At 33.8% G+C, this 16,003-nt stretch overlaps 1 protein-coding gene and 1 pseudogene across 2 annotated transcripts; both read right to left on the bottom strand.

Annotated features, from left to right (window-relative positions):
* Positions 1-316: 316 nt before the first annotated feature.
* On the bottom strand, positions 317-1,396 carry LOC146953402 (alcohol acyltransferase 9-like; annotated as a pseudogene).
* Positions 1,397-6,021: 4,625 nt separating this feature from the next.
* On the bottom strand, positions 6,022-8,909 carry LOC146953401 (zinc finger protein 7-like). Of its 2 annotated transcripts, XM_085709507.1 has the most exons (3): positions 8,845-8,909; positions 7,140-7,182; positions 6,022-7,004 (listed from the first exon to the last, which is right to left on the bottom strand). In XM_085709507.1, the coding sequence occupies exon 3, from the start codon at positions 6,979-6,981 to the stop codon at positions 6,205-6,207; it is 777 nt and encodes a 258-aa protein (XP_085565633.1). In that variant the 5' UTR covers positions 6,982-7,004; positions 7,140-7,182; positions 8,845-8,909; the 3' UTR covers positions 6,022-6,204. The 2 variants fall into 2 exon arrangements, with proteins under 2 accessions (XP_085565633.1, XP_085565638.1); XM_085709512.1 differs by lacking the exon at positions 7,140-7,182.
* Positions 8,910-16,003: the final 7,094 nt, after the last annotated feature.

Genomic DNA, 16,003 nt, shown 5'->3' with positions numbered 1-16,003 from the left:
TATCTGTATTTTTCCGTCTATATAACACAAATGTATATGATATCGTACTGGAGACGTAGAAAATTTCTATAAAAAAGAAAAATCGATTCAAGTCATTTTAAGTAATAATATAAGTTTTTTCATCATGTTTAGTTCTCACTCGTACAATTTGTGAGCGTACCATAGAAGTCCCTGTTGTTATATGCTAAATTCGATTACACATATAATTCGTCCCAAAAACTCATTGTTCTTAAGGCATATCAGTGCATATGCAGTATTATAATTAATACAGTATGATACTATTTTTAAAATACTTAACTAATAGCCTTAATTAACCTCACCATTTATATTCATATTTGTCCCAACTGTCTATCTCTGTCATGTTACGCTGAAATTTTTCCACCATATAGTTGGGCACTGAAAAAAGCACTCTAATTGCATTAGGATCACCAATAACTGGCAAAAACAAGCAATAAAATTGAGTAGCCGTAGGACTTGTGTACATAGGCTTCCCTTCTCCAAAATCCACGTCTTCCAACCCTAACCTATTCCATTGTGTTACAAGCAGGCATAAGATACCATAAGGAACTAGGGTTTTGTCCTTTAACACATCAATCGTCGACTTAACATACTCTTCATTCACACTAGCTTTGGCTTGTTGCACAAGTTTCACACAATGATCTAGGTTATTGGTCGCCACTAAATCCTTCACCGTACTCTCAGCACTTGTGAGAACAAATGCATTGCCATAGTACCCTTGTGGAAGTTTCATCTTCTTTCGAAAATTAAAAGTGAAACAAAGCTTCATACTGCGAGATAAGGGCCACTAACTTGCTTTCACCAACGAATGCCATGTGTGTGCTGGTAATGCTTCAAAGCTTGTGATGTCCTTTAACGATGATGTTGTACAATATTGTTTCTTTAAGCAAAAAATCTCATTGGCACTGAAGGTGATTGACACAGGGACTAATGACTGGGTTACAAACCCATTAAAATGTGTTGTTCGGAATTAGGGTTTGTTGGTTCTTTGATGTATATTGGACGAGAGGAATTTACTTGCGGGGGTTCTCGACTTTTCAATATTTGTCGATCATGAAAGCATGTAATTGTCAAATTGCTTTTAGGATCTCTGGTTAGTTCTGCCCAAGCATTTAGAAATTGTGATGCACCAGTGCCGTCACACATGACACGGCTGATTGATGCACACAAGATCATTCCCCGCAATGAAGACTCGTCACCTGAAATGAATTATATTAAAAAATTATATTCGAGAGAAAAGAAAAGAACTTTCTAAAAATGGCATAGAATTCTTAAAGAATTATCAAACAAGTATACATTTGAAAAATATTACCAAAATTAGGTAAGTTGTATCTACAACCAATGAATTACCCTTTTCTTTTTCTTTAACCAAGGTCATGGATGGCAGCCACAACTTTGCATTTTCTAACAACATAAGATAAATTTGTATGATATTGAATAGTTTCTGGTCTCATACAATTTTGTGGACAAAAGACTCTTTTGGTAATTTAGACAACTTGTTCTTAAGACAAAAAGTTATGTTATGGTTTAGTGAGGGGCAAAAATTTCAGTTTTTGTCATTTACAACACTATAAATAGAGTTGTCATGTCATGTCCTTCATTTTTCAGCAGATCAAACACATCCATAGTAACATAGTTTGTCTGTCATTAATAGTCAATTGTAGTTTTATTTGAAAGCAAAGTTGTGGCTATAATCCACGACTTTTTTGACAACTTTCTCTCTCATACTCACGTTATGTTTTTACTTTCTCTCTCTATTATTATGGTTTTTGTGTTAATGCCTCATTTTCTTTGTAAAATTTTGGCTGTCTCAAAAAGTTGTTCAAATAACACAACTCTCTATATATTTGCAGGCACATATAGGTGCCACATTAAATTTGAGGGATTGTTTGCAACATTTTAATAAATCTTTTTAAAATGTTGCAAAGATATGTAAGCATGACTAACTTTGTTAAGTGACAAGGACTGACTAACTTGGAGAACTTTATGTCGGGGACCACATTGAGATGGCATGATTGATGCAAGTGTCAAAAGCAAAGGACCATTTTGGGTATTTTACTCACTCTTACCGTAAATTATTTGAGAAATTCAAACTTGATCATTGCAAAATTCTAGTTAAAAAATATACTTATCTTATGAAATAACTACATAACTTCTATATACATTCAGGTTGAGGTTCAGGAGGGATAACCAAACGACATCAATGTTTTATCTTGGTTTTTCGGGTGTCAAACAATGATTAAGTTTGAACCTTTTTAACCTTTGATATCTCATTTTTTCTTGGGAAGGGAAAAATAAGAAAAAAACCCTTGATAATCGAGGTCCGGGAGTTGTTTTCGTCCTGGGAAGGTGTTAGGCACCCATAACGACTATAGTATCCTATAGGAACCGTCTTTACTTTCTACGCGCGCGCTTTATTTTTAAATGCTATTTGAAAGTGTTATTTACACCTAAGGGTTTGCTAGGTTAAGAATTGGAGGGAGAAGAAAGTGTTTGAATTTTTGTTTTATTGGACTTGGAGAAGTTTTGACTTCTTGCCTACATACCCTTTTAAGGGATCAAACTCCATGTAGTTCTCTTCCAAAAAATGTTTTTGTTTTTGTTGGTTGATTTTAATTTTGAAAATGGAATTTTGAAGAACAAGAGAGAGAGAGGCCTCAAGGGCATAAGATTTGGAAAATGTGAGGTGTCATTAGTTACTTTGCAAAAAAAGTCTAAGTATGATTAAAGTTCATTAAGGTTTTTTGTTTAAGAAAATAAAGGGAAAATTCAATGGGATTTTGATCCCAAGGTTTCTTTGGAAAATTATTTGAATGAAGTTGTTCATATTTTTTGGAAAAGAGAATTTTTCTAAGTATCGTGATTCCTAAGCATACATCTAAAACATGTATTCCCTAAGCATACATCTAAAGTAACCATGTGATGTGTGTGCATGTGTCGGTGCTTGTGTCGGTGTACATCATTAGAGTCCATTGTCCGTTACATCGGGTCCTAGTTTACATGCTATGGTCTTGCAAGAATTTAAAAGCATAAAGAGAATTACAAAATCCCTAAGTTTTTACATGCTAAGTCTTGGCAAAATTTAAAGTGCAAGAAATAAAAGCTAAGAATATAAGATGGAGGATAAGATGCTTATGGATGAATGAAACATAAAATGAAAGGGTTAGTAGCATAAGGCACAATAGGATAGAAATTATAAGCAAAAGGAACACTAAATAAAGTAGCAAAAACTTGACAAAAAAGTAACAAAACTCTTAACATAAAGGTGGCAAAATATACCTAAAATTTATCATAATATCAAAACAAGCATATGACCTATAACCCTCATATCATGACAATTTTCCAAAGGTTTTATTACAACAATAATGTGAGAATTATAAGAACATATTCAAGTCAAGAGTTATGATACATTTTTAGATACATTTGGCACTTTATTTTCACAAACAATTATTTACATGACTTGTAAAACAAGAAACTAATACCATACATCACAAACAGTACCAAATACACTAAACTAAAGACAAACATATCACAAAATTTATTCATCAAGTATCAATCATCATGAGACAAAATATTGGAATCAAAACATAAAAAAAAACTTCACAAACATTGACAAAAGGCCTCAAAAATCACAAGCAAATCCACCTATATTTTTATCCATTTTTTAACATGTCAAAATATTATGAGAAACAAGTCTTAAGTATAAAAAATAGTTGCAAGAAAGTTCACAAGATTTTTTTAGAATTTTTTAACAAGATTTTTAACAAAAAATGAAAAAGAATTGAATTAACAAAGAACAAATTATTTCCTCATATCTTTGATCAATGCTTAACATGTAAACACATCAAGATTCATCAAAAAATATTAAGAAAATGATTGAACATTTTTTAGGAATTTTTTTAAAAATGTTTTTGGTATCACAGGGGTGTAATTATCAAGAAACAGTGTTAAAATAGCAAAAATATAACAAGAAGACGAAGTCCAGCACAAAAAAGCCCAAGCCCAAGATCCTTGATGGATCTGGACTATCCAAACGCATCAGGAGCGTTGGATTGATCCAGCTCCATCGAAACCTAGATCCAACGGTGAAGGCGCATCCTAGAGGTCTATATAAGCCTCACTTCACCGTTTTCCTCACTTTCCTCTCTTCTTTCTCTCTCTAACTTCTCTCCTAGTGAGAGAAACTCTCACCTCTCTCCTCCCCGTTCATCCTTAGCCGCCGGTTTCTGGAATGAAACGGCTGGAGAAGATGAAGATTCATCGGAATCTTCATCAACGCCGCCGTGAATTCCAGATTCCGGCGAGTCCTAACAACACCGATCTACATGGATCTAAACCCTAACTTACTCTATTTTTCACACTGATTACGAATATGAACTTAGTTTTGCAAAATAAACGGTGAAACGTTGCAGATCTACGTTTGAAGTTACAGTTTCAAATCTTTTTCAATCCTTTCAAAGCTTTTTCGAAGGAAAAGGTTTCTAAGTCACCGATCTACTTTGATTCACCGTTTATTCGTACTTACAGACCTTCGTTGATCTTTTTGCAATGAAAACGAGAAGGTTTTTTGTGGTTACCTGAATTGAAATGGAGATTCGAACGAGAAGATGAAGGAAAACTTCGTGAATCTTCTCCGAGCCTCTGGTAAGTGATTTGTTGTAGTTGAAGACCGAAAATAAATCGGTGAAGTTCTTCCTATTCTTCTCTGGTTTGATTCTTCTTCTTCGATCTTTCTTCTTCTCAACTTCGATCCTTTCTGTGATCGTATGAATTCGTCACTCACAGTGGCGAATTTGTGCTTGAATTGCAGAAAAAGCGGTTCAATGATGATGATTCATGCTTGAATCACTGAGAACTGTGAAAGATTCATCGAATTTGTTGTGAATTGTTGTTTCTGGAGATTTAGGGTTTCGAATTGGGGATGAATTTCTGGATTTCTTTGTGTTTTTGATCGTAACTGTCAAGAGAGAGAAAGTGTGATTCTGTTTCTGTGATTTTGATGAGTTAGCGAAATCTGAATGGAATTGTGATGATTGGATCCTTTATATAGCTGACATGTGTACCACTGGACCAATAGAAACTTGACACCTGTGCTTGGACCTTAACAGACTCGGCCTTGCTGAGTTTCTTGCCTTAGGGACCTCTCTGCAATTTTTGGAACTTTGGGACTAGTCTGCAATTCTTGAAAGTACAAGGACCAAACTGCAATTTAAAAAAAAGGACTAAAAAATAAACTTGACACAAATAGGGACTGTTCTGCAATTAAGAAAAAGGACCAAAAAAGCAATTTTAAAACCAAAAGGACTTAAATGCAATTTTTTTTAAAACTTTGAAGGACTAAAATGCAAATTAAAAATAAAATTGGGTAAAAAATGTAAAATGGAAAATAACGTAAAGTGAAACAATTAAAAAAACACAAAAAGGACTAAAATGAACCAACTACAAAATGAGGTACTTTAAAGTAACCTCTCTCAGTCAAAATTTCATGTGAAATGACCAAAATGCCCCTAGGGACTAAACTGACTCAAAATGACTCAAATGCAATTTTTGAAATGGATTTTAACATGGAATTAAAGCAGGGATTTATTCAAACTAATTGAAAAAGACTCAGAGACAATTTCCAAGGACTAAAATGAGTTTGAATGCAGGAAATGACTAAAACGCCCTTTTTCATGAATTTTTGCAAATAAAGTTGAAATAAAATGCAGAGAAATATGCAATTGATCAGAGACAACTTCAAATGACTTGGAATGCTAGAAAACCCTTTTGGATGGCTTGAAATGCAAGAAAATCACAGACAAAATCACAATTGAAAATATTTTCAAAACGAAGACAGTAACATATGCAGATAAAGCATGGTGAAATATCAGGGTAAAACAATACCAAATTGGCAATCTCTAAAGAGTAATAAACATATATCAAAGATGGAAAAACATTTTGAACAAGTATTTTTAGGTCCAAAATTAGGGTATGACAATCAATAATGAAGTGAAACACAAACTATAAGAAACAAATAATACTGAAAATTTCAAAAGAGATACATGTCACTAGAAATACACATCTAATTACTTGTACAATGCAAGTAGAGTTAATTAATAATTTCATGTCCATAGAGAATGTCCATAGAGAATGAACATGAGAAATATAGTTGTTTATTGCCAAAAAAAAACTAAAGATACAAAAATATTAAAGCCTCAAAGTAAGATCAGGATATGTAGTAGATGTTTGTTGAGGAGGTTCAGTTGCTACAAAACTAGTATTCAAATTTGAGTTATGATTCAAATTTGAATTATGAACACTTTGATTTATCTGCCTGAAACTTCCAGGCCAAAATACGCCGACATCTTCATTATGCATAAACATCGGTGCTGCTCCGAAACAATCTTTCTCAAATTTCGCTGTAGGTCTCATATCATGAGCCCTCATCAGCATCGACGACGATGATGGCATGTGGTTTTGGTGCATTGCAGCATGAGCTTGAATACCAAGAGAATGAAAAGAAGAAGAACCATGAAGAGGTAAAGAAGCTAAGCTTGTATACCCTTCGGTAAACATCCCTACTCGCATAGCGCGCTTTGCCATCGTTCTCTCCCTTTTATGAGCATTCTGATGTCCACCTAACGCTTGTGAGCTAAAGAATTTCCTCCTACAATAATTACAAGAGAAAACTCTATGAATCGCTGGTGCGGAAACAGTATTATGATGAGCTTGATTAGCTCCTAGTACTTCACTGTTAGTGTCGCTTGTTTCCTTCAAATCTTCATCGCTCGGATTGAAGTTGAGAGTCAGGTCAAGGGAAATAGAACCTGGATTAATGTCTGCCTTAGTAAGACAAGAAGAAGTTGTAGCACTGTCTTTGGTAAGATCATGAGATGATTCTTGTAAGTATATGTTGGAACCTACTTGGCTGCTTACTTCTAAACTATTTTCAGCTTCCAAGTTCAAATTTGGAGTATTCATCATGTTGATATGGAACAAATCTTTACCTACATTAATGATTAAATGCATTATTTGCTATGTTAATCACAAAAGTTTGTGTATGCAAACAAAATAAACCAATTTATTGAGCTTTTTAAAAAGCTGTTATGAAACAAAATAAACTAATCTCAACATACAAGTACCTTCCGATACGTCCTCTCAAATGTTTGTTGATAGAAGAAATACCTAAGGAAATTAAGCCAGGTTTGTCAAATGGAAAAGTTCTGGGATTTTAAAGACCAAAATATGTCCTTTTTCTTTACTTGACTTTTCAAAAACAATGAAAATAACAATCACTAAATTACAAAAAGCCTTAAACTTCTATTTATCAAAATTTTGTTCATTTTATAACAATGACATGAAGTGAGGCTTGACAAAAGAACAAGATAGTGTGTAACTTAAAGCAAGAAAAAGCCTAAATTACCATCATGTTACAATTTTCAATACTGATTGCATAATTTATAGCAAGAAAAATCCAATACAAGGGTGTCCCTTAGTTTGTTACAGTTAGGTTCTTTTCGGGTAAGCGACTTAATTAAGTACAGATAGCATAATTAAGCGCTTATCATATAAGTGCTTATGTATAAATTATTTCTACAACAAAAAATAAAATAAAGTATGTTTTCCTATGAGCTGTAATTTATTTTCATAAGTTATCCTAGAGAGGTTATAGAAATACGCTAAAAACAGCTTATGTACGTATCATAAGCTGTTTCCATAAACTATCTTCAAGAGTCTCACAAGTGCTTATGTCATTAGATAAGCTCAAATAAGACAATCTAAACAAGCCCTTAGTCTGTGACAAATAAGTTGCACTTGATATTTCTATTGTTGATTACTAAACAAATAAAGAGCCTCTTTCACAATCTATTGGTAAAAACTAGCATTACAATCTTTTTTTGTTATATGTACTCTACCCTTCATTCAGAACAAGTTTGCAAGTTAATCTTCACAAACCATGAACTTGAACTTCTAAGGAAAATATGTGTTAGAACATCAAATCCAAATCTAAAGAAAACGGACAAATAAACACAGACAAGAACACTTTGTCTATGTCTCCGACAACATCTTTTGTATTTTTTCTATAATGCAATTTCTAGGGTTATAGAGGACACTTGCTCAGCCACGCTCGATTGTCTGTCCACTTATTATTGAGTTGAGTCATATTCAACAATCAGATTACTCTTGTCATGTCTTACAATTTTAGACCCTTCATTACTAGAAAAGGTACAAGGTACCCTATGAGTAGAAAAAGAAATTACAGTGTACAATTTTTAAATCAAATAGGTTTTTAACATAAGACTCAGAAATTCTTACCATAAATTTCAAAATCTCAACTTTTTGGTGATTTCATATAAGGAAGTAAATTATCTTAAGATGTTAATTAAATGATTATTCCAACATCACTATCATCAGTTCATTCAACATACTTTTGTAATGAAAAGCATTTTTTTCAAACCATTGGCAGTAACAAAAGCATTTTTATAACATAAGCTTTTTTTTTTTTTTTAAAACCTTATTAGATCTAATTTATAAACTCAAAGAGCTGGCATACAGAAAATTGGCAGTGACAAAAATAACTAACCACATAAACCATTTCCAGAAATTTAAAACAAAATAAAAGAAAGCACAAATGCCTCAAAATAAATAAATAATTACTTGCAAGCCAGAATGAAATTCTAGTTAACAAAAAGAACATGAAAATAAGAGAAAGCTGAGAAAAATAGATAGTATAAACAGCATGTAGAATCAGCAGAAGACTTCAAAATGCATGTAAGAATTATTGAAAGTAAAGTATAAGTAAATGAAATGCAAGTTTGTAGTTGATAAGTGGAAAGAGACACTTACATAGTATTTTTTCTTTGATAAAAAGAAAGAGGGAACAAACTTGAAGGTAGGTACCAGTTGAGTGTGATTATGCTACTACTTGAGAGTTTGGTAATAAAAAGAGATAAGGAGAGAGGTAGAGGTAGAGAGAGAGAGAGAGAGGACAAATTATTATGGGAAAGCAGAGAAAGAGGTAAGAAAAGTGGGGATGGATGATGGAGAAAAAAAAAGTCAGAGAAGTTAGATAACATGCACATACACTACAAACCACTTCTTTTGTCCAGTTCCAAGGTTTCTATCCATTTCCATTTCCTAGTGATTGATTTGTTGCCAAATATAATACTTCTACTATCTTAGGCCTTAGCTCCTTTATATGTGAATCTTTTAAAAAGTAGATGTTAAATACGAATTTTTACTTTATGTGTGTGTCTTTTTATGAGAAAAAGTTTAGGCGAGTTGGGGGCACACCTAAGTTAGGACAGACCTCAAAGTTTAGTTAGTGTTAACAGAGATACTTATATATCATATATCAAAGAGATTCTTGCATTAGCGTGTGGGTGAGGAAACTTTTTACCAACTTAGTCAATTTTAATTTTGTGTATAAATAGAAAGATAAAATGCAAGTAAAAATGGAAAAGACAAAGATAAATATTGTATTTTTCTATTCAAAATTGTTGGATTTAAAATGCAAGTGATTAGTCTCGCATTAATTATAAAAAATTAGTTAAATATATAAGAGATGTCACTCATTTCAATGTTTACGATGTCTCTCCTTATAGTCCTGAATTATAATTTAAGACTATGCTTAAATTATAATTTTGAATTTTATCTCTCACTTGGATTGGAAGAAAAAAAGATTAGATTATGAGTCTCAATATAATATAATTAGATTTATAAATAGTTACATGTAAGGAGTGGGATAATAAGTCTGAAAAAGAATAAGTTGCACATTGTGGTTGTGAATTGATCATGTCCTTAATATAAATTTAATATTAATAATGCTAAACTAAAGGGACAAAATAGAAATAGTAGGAATAAGTATTTGTGTGTGAGAGAGAGAGGAGGAATAAATGGACAAACAGAAAGACAGAAAATGAATGGGGTAGTGTTTGAGAAGACCCACACAACACAACCAACACAAAAAGACATGGCCTTAATGCTCCTTCGGCTTCCACTATAAAAAAGGAGAGGCCCACTGCATTCAATAGTAACATTTCTAATAATCTTTAGCTGATATAAGATTTTTTCCGACCAAAGAAAAAGGTGATAAGATTTTTATAATGTTTTTGCCTAAAAAAAAATTATAATGTTTCTCATTATTACGAAGATAGGGAAGATATTCTTTTTATATTTATATCAGTATGTGTGTATGTATTCCCACAATCCCTACTACTTACCCTAAAGGAAAATTTCATATAGGCAATCAAACTAAAACAATTGCAACTGGATCCTTAATCCTATGAATAATTTATAACCCTTCAAAATTTAGGCCGTCTTGAGAAGATGTTTAAATTTGATGATATGAAGTATGTATTAAATTGATATAAGAAGCGATTGGTTGAATGGGCTTCATTTTGAACTATCAAATAAGGTGTTAAGGGGTATGTTAAATGACACAGAGCAATTTTACTTGATAACTTTAACTAGGCTAATCCAGTCTCCACTGATTGTGAGATTTTTCAAATTGGTGTTTTGAGATACCCTCTCAAATACTGCACATTTTCTCTTCTTTTCTATTCTACCTGAGCTTACAAGTTTTGGACAGAGTCTTCAAACTTTAACTACCACACAATCCACCTTTTTACCATAAAGAGGATTAATGAAGCTTCAAAACTGAATGCACATATGTTCTTGTGATCTTGATAAGTACTTGTGTTTGGGAGTTTGGGGAGCGCTGGGAGCAGCAATGGACTAAACGTTCAGAACCACTAAGAGACTTAGACACCACACTCTTACCTAAAACCTTAAGATGTCAGGTATATATGTCACCTCTCTTATATATCCAACGTTTCCTCCATTTTTAGTTGATGTGGGGACATAATCACTCACACTTGATTTCCATCAATCTCCCCCTCAAATGTGACTCACCCACATCACTAGCCTAATCCACACTAGGATCCCGCTCCCACTCCCCCCCCCCCATCGAGCCTAAATAAGCCTCTAATACCAGTTCGTTGGGGAGTCCAGGGAGCGCTGGGAGCGACAATGGGATAAATGTCCAGGACCACTAAGAGACTTAGACACCATACTCTTACCCAAGACCTTAAGGCATTAGGTATATGTGTCCCTCTTTTATATATCCAACGTTTCGTAATTGACATGATAGTACACCGTGCAAAATCCTCAAATTAGAGCAATCGGTAGATTTCCTAGACCACGATTCATAAGGAGTTTTCATATTTATATATACATGTGTGAGGTCCACGATTTATCAGATAGCATGTTGTGTTAACTGTTTCCGCCAAAAACATTCTTGTTAACCTAGCATTCGAGAGCATACATCGAGCTCTCTCTAGAAGTGTTCGATTCATACGTTCTGCTACACCATTCTGCTGAAGTGTATTCCTAACTGTATGATGCGTGGAAATCCCCTTAGTCTTTCAAAACTCATTAAACTCAGACCAATAGAATTCCAAACCACTATATTCTTCCCAGTTTAATTCTCCTTTAATATCTTACACTGCTTGAGGTTCTTGAAAGCATCACTCTTATTCTTCATTATGAATATCCGCATCATCCTTGAATAATCATCTATGAGCGACATAAAGTACTTGTGACCCCTAAAAATCTTCACACATGAAGGCACAAAACAATCATCATGGATGCAATCTAGTGTGCCCGTTGTTCTATGAATTTTTTCGGAAACTTGTTGCGATGTAGTTTCCCAAAAACACAGTGTTTACAGAACCCAAGATCCTTTATCTTATGCCCACAAAGAAGATAATCTTTAGCCAGAATTTGCATCCCCCTCTCACTCATATGCCCAAGCCTCATATGCCACAACTTTATCATATCCTCTTGGTCAATCTCGGAGGAAACAACATTAGAAGAATCAATTAGCGTAGTACCTTGTAGAAAGTTAAGAGTACCCCTCTTCACACCTTTCAGAATCACACTTAAACCCTTGAAAACATTTATAACTTCACCTTCACCTTTGAAACTAAACCCATTCTTGTCCAAATTACTCAGAGATATCAGATTCTTCGCTATGTGTGGAACAAGTATAACTTCATTCAGTGTACAAAAATTACAATCATGATTCCTAATCTTGATATAGCCAATCCCGACCATCTTGCAGACAAAAATATTGGCCATAGCAATAATGCCTCCATCGAATTTCTCATAGGTTGAAAATTCTTCTCTCCTAGGACAAATATGATAAGACGCTCTGGAATCCATAACCCGCACATCGGTGTAATGTGTGTGACCATCAACAACTAAGGAGATATCCTCTTTGGAATGTGTACCCTCCTCGACAACGGCGATAGTATCTGTTGTCTTTTGTTGTTTCATCTGGCTCTTCTTGGGACAATCATTCTTCCAATGCCCCCTTTCTTTACAATAATTGCAAATATCAGTCAGTTTCTGACCAATACTAACTGGTTTCTTAGAGAACTTCTTTTTCTGTGACTTACCATATCCCAGATTATTGTTTGCTAGTAGACCAACAACTTGACCATCCGTAACAGTTCCACTACATATATGTCACAGTTCTCTAATGCGAAGGGAATTCTAACTTCTCCAGAGACAATGAATCTTTACCACTAATGAAAGACTCCCTAAAGTTCTCATATGACAATGGTAAAGAAACTAACAGAATCAAGGCGACATCCTCATCGTCAATCTTAATATCTATATTACGTAGATCTAATAATATTAAATTCAATTGATCTAGAGCAACTTGTTGGTTCAGCTCTTCATCATGTGTAGACTATCTAGCTTGCACCACAGACCGACAGAGGTATCCTCTTCGGCAACCTCAATGATGATATGATCTTATGAAGCAAGGAGCAATGTAGAATGTGCCTTTTCCTCCAGAGTGGTGATATTAACAAAGGCGTCCATAGACCCTACTGTTTAAGCAATTCCCAGATCTTGATCTGCCAGCAACTTGAAATTATTCCACCTAGTGAACTTGTTGACTTTCAAACTTTAATTCCAGCCATCGTTCCCTCCTGAACAGATCTGAACCAGTTCTTGATAGTAGTTTGTTATAACGGGATGCGAGAATAATGATATAAAGAGTAAAACACAGAATAAGAACGACACAAATATTTAACATGGTATCTAGTAATATGCTGATTAATCCACAGACCACATGCAAAGCCATTAAAAAGAATTCCATTATAACAATGATTACATATACTGAATAGTATATGTAATATCAACTATAGAAAAACCTACTAACTATAGCTGCAAGAAATACTGACACAAAAGGCTTTTATTTATATGGCCAATTCTTTGCATATTTCTTCTTATTCTCCTATGTGGGACTTTTTCCCAACACTAATTCAAGGGATATTTCAACAGATGTGATGTCTAAGTCTCTTAGTGGTCCTGGAGGTTTAGCCCATTGTTAAGCGCTCCCCGGACTCCCCAACAAACTGGTATCAGAGCCCTGGTTAGGCTTGATGGGGGAGTGTGGGTTAGATACCAGTGTGGATCATGCTAGTGATGTGGATGAGTCACACTTGATGGGGGGATTGTTGGAAATCAAGTGTTAGTGATTATGCCCCACATCAACTAGAAATGGAGGAAAAGTTTGATATATTAGAAAGGAGGCACATATACCTGATGCCTTAAGGTTTTGGGTAAGATAGTGGTGTCTATGTCAATGAAGAGCATCAACCAAAGTGAGTTATCATCGTATAGTGAGCAGCAAGAACCATCAACCAGCTAAAGAAAGAAACCATCAAAGCAAAAGAACCATTTCAAACTAAACCAAACAAGAATTAATTGGTAGGGATAATCAACCATACAGAAGATCTAATAGAGAGAGAGAGAGAGAGAGAGAGAGAGAGAGAGAGAGAGAGAGAGAAACAAGAAAACTGAAGAATCAAAATGGGGGAGAAGTGCAATCAATCAGAAGAATCAATTGCGAGAAATGCAATCAATCAGAAGAATCAATAGGGAGAAGTGAAATCAATAGAAGAATCAACAGTGGTAAGTAAAATCAATCAGAAGAATCAATAAGGAGAAGTGTAATAAATAGAAGAATCAATAGGGAGAAGTGCAATCAATAGAAGTACCAATAGGGGGAGAAGTGCAATCAAACAAAAAGATGAATCAACAAGAGGGAAGACCGTCAAATTTACGAATATGGTTATCCAAGATGTTAAAGAGTCAAACTATGTGTTTTGGGGCCATTACTAAGAGCCATTGTACCACTTGTTTGTAACTTGTTATTTATCTATCTGTGTTTGGTATAAAGTTTTCAACTGGTTGGGATACGAATTTGTAATGTCAACAAACTTGTTTGGTTTTCTTAGTCTTTTACTCCTTTGTAGTTGGATCTCACCTCATACATCGTTTGGTTTTAGTTTGACATTTTGTAATCAGTTTATTTGGATGTCGGGAAATGATGTTATATTCTCAAATACATTAGTGAATATTGAGCAATTGATTGATCTTATAAAGTTCTCATCTTGGAATTGGATTTTGGGTTAGTCTTCAGGATCTCCTTGTACATTCTACGAGTGAATTATGGAACCCTTCATCTGCCTACTGAGATAGATTTCTGATTGATTCCTTGGTTTTAGCCTTTGCTTTTTTTTTTTTTTTGAATTTCTTTAGGTTTTAGGCTATTGATTGTGCCTCCATTGCTTTCAGTTTCTTTCCTTTTGTTGTTGGCCTTTTATTCTTATTTCTTTTCAAGACTTGCCTATCTCTCTCTCTCTCTCTCTCTCTCTCTCTCTCTCTATATATATATATATATATATATATATATATATATATATATCTATGTATGTGTATATATGTGTGTATGTGCGCGCGCGTGTGTGTAATGGGTTGATGTATTTGATAAAGATTTGATGTCCAAGTCACTTGTGTGATTTTTCTTAGTTAACGTGAGTATCCAAGGTATATGAGTTAATGATTTGACTTAAAATTATCAACTTCTTTAACAAAAGTTTTATTCATAATATAATGCTCACATAGTCCTTCAAGTGATTAATAAATTTCACATTTAATTTCATTGGAATAACTTTGAATAACATATAAGTGGACGGACTCATATTTGAAGTCTTATGACTTTGAGTGAAGGCCAATAAAAAATGTTTTTATGAAGATATGAAGGATCCAAGCCTCTTGTCAGATTTTTCTTTATGTTAAGTATATGTTCCATTTACGAAGATATGAAGTGTCTAAGCCTTTTGTCAGATTGGAGCTGACATTGAACTGCGCCAACTCGAATATAGTTTGGAACTCGACTTGACAATTAATTCGTTGAACTTGGTTGATGAATCAAATGAGATGAAGATAAATTGAAAATTATGTTCGTTAACTAAATGAACTGAACTTGAACTATATATAATAGGAAAAGAACTTTTTGACGATATTCTCAATTCAAATATTGAAATTATGTTGGATTTGTCTATGTTGCATGTACTAGTTTTATTGTTTTAAGTTTTTGATATTTATCGGCATATCTATGTAAGTACAAAGTTTTATTTGTGTATATCTTTTAAACAAATATAAGTTTGTGATAACTTCTATATTTATTCAATCTTTTCCTTTTCAAAAGAAACATTAACTAGTCAAAGGCATAATTTGTTTGATAAAAGTATGATTTTTTTTAATTATGCGAACTGAGTAGACGAAGCGAACTGAGTTGCTCATAAACTTTAAAAAAGTCAAACGTACTCGAGCTACAAAAAATTTGTTTCAAACTCGAATCGAACTGAATTAATTTTTATTTAGTCGAGTTCAGATCGGTTCAATTCTACTCGTTTTCTGCTGAAACCCAACATGTATAATAATGCGATATAAACAGGAGTAGCAGCTATACGTGGGAGTTGGAGTTAATGTGGTTGACTATAACGAGTGAATCAAAATCTAGTGTAACATGTTGTGCCAATTAAAAAGCAGTCAGCATCAGAAAAATCATATTCTCCTCAAGTACTATATAGGAGACTGTTTGTGATGTAACAAGTGTTCAAAAGAAAAATTGTAATGCTCC

This window comes from Medicago sativa, chromosome 1 (genome assembly GCF_051527215.1).
Source record: "Medicago sativa cultivar Bolivia chromosome 1, Bolivia_mono, whole genome shotgun sequence".
NCBI lineage: Eukaryota > Viridiplantae > Streptophyta > Magnoliopsida > Fabales > Fabaceae > Medicago > Medicago sativa.
The sequence above is the reverse complement of the archived record's forward strand: the minus strand, read 5'-3'. Positions and strand labels throughout refer to the sequence as shown.